At 39.3% G+C, this 5,000-nt stretch overlaps 1 protein-coding gene across 2 annotated transcripts in view; it reads right to left on the minus strand.

Moving 5' to 3' along the window:
- Positions 1-983: 983 nt before the first annotated feature.
- LOC125041916 overlaps positions 984-5,000 on the minus strand; it is a 12,065-nt gene continuing 8,048 nt past the window's right edge. Inside the window, exons 3-5 of one of the 2 annotated variants that reach the window (XM_047637315.1) lie at positions 4,177-4,442; positions 2,412-2,538; positions 984-2,034 (exon numbers count right to left, since the gene is read on the minus strand). In XM_047637315.1, the coding sequence (XP_047493271.1) occupies positions 1,858-2,034; positions 2,412-2,538; positions 4,177-4,442 (570 nt within the window). In that variant the 3' untranslated portion in view covers positions 984-1,857. Of the gene's footprint in view, positions 2,035-2,411; positions 2,542-4,176; positions 4,443-5,000 lie in introns of both variants that reach the window. The other variant, XM_047637314.1, reaches the window with a different exon arrangement.

A 5,000-nucleotide genomic window follows, 5' to 3' on the forward strand; every position in this document is an offset into this window, starting at 1 on the left:
ATCCATTTAGTTCTGTTTTCAATCGATCTGATTACAAATCTCCCTCGTGATAAGCCGCCTAAGACCAAGCTAAGTTAATTTGATGCTTATCAGATTTAACTCAAGGAAATATTGAACACCAAGATGGAAAAAAATGACAGCCTATTCACTACCGAAATGATATAGAATATTATATTATAATAGTAAAGAACAGTGTCATTACACAACGTGCATCATAAGAAATAAAGGAAGTTAAACCTGGTATCATAAAATAATTGTAATAATAATGATAATAATAATATTAATAATGATAATAATAACAATAATAATAATGATACTAATAATAATAATGATGATGATAATAATAATAATGCTAATAATAATAAAAATAATAATAATAATAATAATAATAATAATGATAATAATAATAATAATAATAATAATAATAATAATAATAATAATAATAATAATAATAATGATAATAATAATGATAATAATAATAATAATAATAATAATTATAATAATGAGAATGATAATAATGATAATAATAATAACAATAATAATAAGGCCTGACCAGCAACAAAGAATCAAGATTTCTATTGCAATTCTACATTTTTTCCCGAAAATCCTCGGACAGCGAGAGAAACACGCGAACAAATCTTAAACGATAATGGCATTTCTACTGCAAGCATATACCTTTATCCGAAAATGAGAGAAGTTTAAACAATAAAACGATGACAGAAATTGATCTTTATAATTGAATACAACCACTTAGTACATGTCATATCATTGTTATCATATTTCAGGTACCATGGCACTCGGGGACTCAAGATATAGTGCCTTTGAAGACCCTTGGATTAAAAACGCTCTTTACAGCTATCAGATGTTTTTTTGTTTTTTTTATCTATAAATCTGGAATTCATTTGAAAGCGGCGATTGATTAGCAAATGATTATATCGTTGTGGTTTGAAACTCATGAGGAATTGATATGAAAAAAACACAAATCAAGCAAACGTAGGTCTCGAGACCATTTATTTCTAGCCCAAAATTATTGCAAACTCTGTGACAGTTATATAATCATCAAATGATACAACAATGATAATAAATTAATAACCCGCAGACCTTAGCTTTATAAGCACTATCCCTGCATACTTACCCTTCATTTCTTTTCGTTGTTATTTTTACATTTGCCGTCCCTCTTATTTATTTATTTGTTTGGCGTGTTTTCTATTTCGTTTTCTATTTTGTTTTCTGTTTCGTTGTTAAGTTCATATTAAAAGGTATTTACATGACGCCATGATCATGCGATGTCGTCATGAATATCATAGAGCATTAGTGTAAAAATAAAATTTCCATCAGTTGTTAGTACATCAGTCACTTTAAAAAAAAAAAAATCCGACATTTACAGCACTATATAACATAAAATTACAATATATCGTTACGTATCAAGTCAGGGCTTAAAATAACGTCACGTTCCTCTTCCACGTAACACCTCTTGTATCGCCGTCACATCTCACACCATCTTTCTCTGTCACATCCGTCACAGCTTCTCCACGCTCACAGTATCATGTCCGTCACACTGCTGCGTTCGTCACAGCGTCCGTTTCGTCATAGTGTTTATCTCGCCACAGCGTCACGACTCACAGCACTGCGTCCGTTACACCATCACTTTAAAGCGTCACGTCCGTCAGAATAGGTAACTACATCACAGCATCACGCCCGTTGTAGCATCACGCCCGTCACAGCGCCACACTCATCACAGCGTCCATCACATCCACCACACTCGTAATGCATCGCGCCCGTCACAGCGTCCGTCACAGCCACCACACTCGTAATGCATCACGCCCGTCACAGCGTCCGTCACAGCCCCCACACTCGTCACAGCGTCACATCCGTCACCTCGCTCCGCTCCACGTCGTCCTGAGCGCGCGCCACGTGGTACCGCCTCGCGACCCGACGGAGGGCGCGGCGCTCCACCATGCAGTCGCGCCGGAAGTGGTGCGCGTGGAACAGGATCACCATCACCACCACGAGCACTCCGAGGGCGGCGCACACCTGAGGGAGGGACGGGGGAGGGGGTTAGAGGGAAGGGGAAGGAGGGGTGGGATGGGGAGGAGGGAAGAAGAAGGGTGGGAGGGTGAGAGAGAGAGAGAGAGAGAGAGAGAGAGAGAGAGAGAGAGAGAGAGAGAGAGAGAGAGAGAGAGAGAGAGAGAGAGAGCGAGAGAGAGGGGAGAAGAGAAGTAACATACTAAAACTACTACTACTACTACTACTACTAATAATAATAATAATAATAATAATAATAATAATAATAAATATAACAATAACAGTACCAACAACAACAACATTATAACAATAACAAAAAAACAAATTAACCCTACCCAACCCTCCCCCCTAAAAACAGCCGCCAGTGACCTGCCTGTCCCACGAACCTGCAATATCGGCGACATGCCCTGTGAGTCGTCAGCCGCCGGGCGCGAGGTGAGGAGAGGGCCGTGCGTGTCCTGAATGTGTGGCGCCAGACCCGAGACCGCTGCGTTGGACCCGCCCACTCCGCCGCTGCTGCATGGGGGGAGGGGGGGTGGGGAGGGGGTGGGGGAGGGGGGAATGTGATGAGTTGAAGTTTGTTTGTTTTATTTGTTTTAGGATTTATGATTTGTTTTAGGTGTTGGTTTGTTGTTGTTGTTGTCATTATTATTATTGTTGTTTATTATTGTTATTGTTATTATTAATACTATTATTATTTTCATTATTATTATAAGTAGTAGTAGTGTTGTTGTTGTTATTTTTTTATCGTTGTTATTATTATAATCATTTTTAATATCATTATTACTATTGTTATTATCCTTATTATTATCATTATTACTGTTATTACTGTTGCTATTATTATTATTATTATCATTATCATAATTATCATTATTAATATCATTATTATCATAATTATCATTATTAATATCATTATTATCATAATTATCATTAGTAATATCATTATTATCATAATTATCATTATTATCATAATTATCATTATTAATATAATTATTACTATTATGATTATGACTATTATCATTATTATTATCATTGTTATTGTCTTCATTATTATTGTTGTTTGTTGTTGTTATTCTAGCAATCCGTTTTTGTTTTTTATTAATATTTAAACCCTTGTTATCTTCAGTATCATCATTATCATTATTCTTATCATCATTATCGCTATCTTCATAATTATCAATAAAATCATAATCATCATCACTTTTATAAATCACCATCACCATTAATAAATATTTATAGCTAATAACGTTATCAATCTTTACCACTACCGGTAGTTATAATCCATATTATTATGAATACTTATCACTTTATATCATTATATCAAGTTATTTATTAATTTCTCGCATTGTCTATAGATCTTCATTTCCATCAATGTCAGTTATTAATTCCTTCCATTATCAAAAGTTATTGCTTGCTGTCATTATTAAAAAATAACAATTCCTTTCAATAGTTAAGAAATCGCTACTCCCTCCTCTCCCCCCCCCCTCCCTCTTTCCCGCTCCCTCTTTCTCCTCCCCTCCTCCCTCCCCTCATGCCTCTCCCTTTCCTCCTTCCGCCCCTCCTTCCATCCTCCCTCCACCTTCCCTCCTCCTCCACCTCTCTCCCTCCTTCCCCTCTCTCTCCCCTCCCTCCCGCCTTCCTCATCCTCCATCCCTCCCTCTCTCCCTCCCTCCTTCCCCTCTCTCCCCTCCCTCCTTCCCCTCTCTCTCCCCTCCCTCCCGCCTTCCTCGCCCTCCATCCCATCCTCTCTTCCTCCCTCCTTCCCCTCTCTCCCCTCCTTCCTTCCCCTCTCTCTCCCCTCCCTCCCGCCTTCCTCTCCCCCCATCCCTCCCTCTCTCCCTTCCCTCCTTCCCCTCTCTCCCCTCCCTCCTTCCCTTCTCTCTCCCCTCCCTCCCGCCTTCCTCATCCTCCATCCCTCCCTCTCTCCCTCCCTCCTTCCCCTCTCTCCCTCCATCCCTCCCTCTCTCCCTTCCCTCTTTCCCCTCTCTCCCCTCCCTCCTTCCCTTCTCTCTCCCCTCCCTCCCGCCTTCCTCACCCTCCATCCCTCCCTCTCTCCCTCCCTCCTTCCCCTCTCTCCCTCCCTCCTTCCCCTCTCTCCCTTCCCTCCTTCCCCTCTCTCCCCTCCCTCCCCCACCTCTCCCCCTCCCTCACCTGAGACTAGGCAGCGCCCCCTGCTCGCCTCCGCCATGAAGCACAGCTCTGAGGGCATCATAGAACCGCTGTGTCGCATTTCTTGCCGCTTCCCCGACCAGCGTGCTCGGCGGGCTCGGGAGAGGCAGCACGGGCGTGGGCGTGATGAAGTGGGCGGCCGGGTGACTGTCGGCAGCTACCTGGTCGTGGAGGTCGTTGTGGTTTAGGTCGTCCCAAGGAGGAACGACTGAGATGGTGGGGATGATGGTGTACCTCGGGCCCTCGCGCTGGGGAGGGAAAAGGAGGTGAAGAATAGGACTTTGGACACTTCTAAGCGTCTGTGTGGTTTTCAATTCGAGTAGAATAAGAGTTTAGGTTTTTATTCTTTCTATAGATTATCATTATTACTATTATTATTATCATTATTATTATTATTATTATTATTATTATTATTATTATTATTACTATCATTATTATTATTATTATCATTATTATTACTATTATTTTTTTTTTTATTATTATTATTATCGTCATTATTACTATCATTATTATTATTGTTATTATTATTATTACTATTATTACTATTATTATTATTATTATTACTATTATTAAAGTGTTTTTATGATTTTCTTTTCGGTTTTCAATTCATATTAGAATTATTTATTTGAAAATTTTGCTTTTGTTTTGTTTCCGTTCTTTTTTTTTCGTTCTAAATTAATAATTTACCTATTGCTTTTCAATTACAGACGCGTAAATGGAGTGACTGTGACTGGGATTTCCGAGATAATTTTAGATGAAGCTAAATGAATGAGGACGATGAACAAATAAAAAAATAATCGAGAATA

The sequence above is a fragment of the Penaeus chinensis genome, chromosome 31 (assembly GCF_019202785.1).
Source record: "Penaeus chinensis breed Huanghai No. 1 chromosome 31, ASM1920278v2, whole genome shotgun sequence".
NCBI classification, from domain to species: Eukaryota; Metazoa; Arthropoda; class Malacostraca; order Decapoda; family Penaeidae; genus Penaeus; species Penaeus chinensis.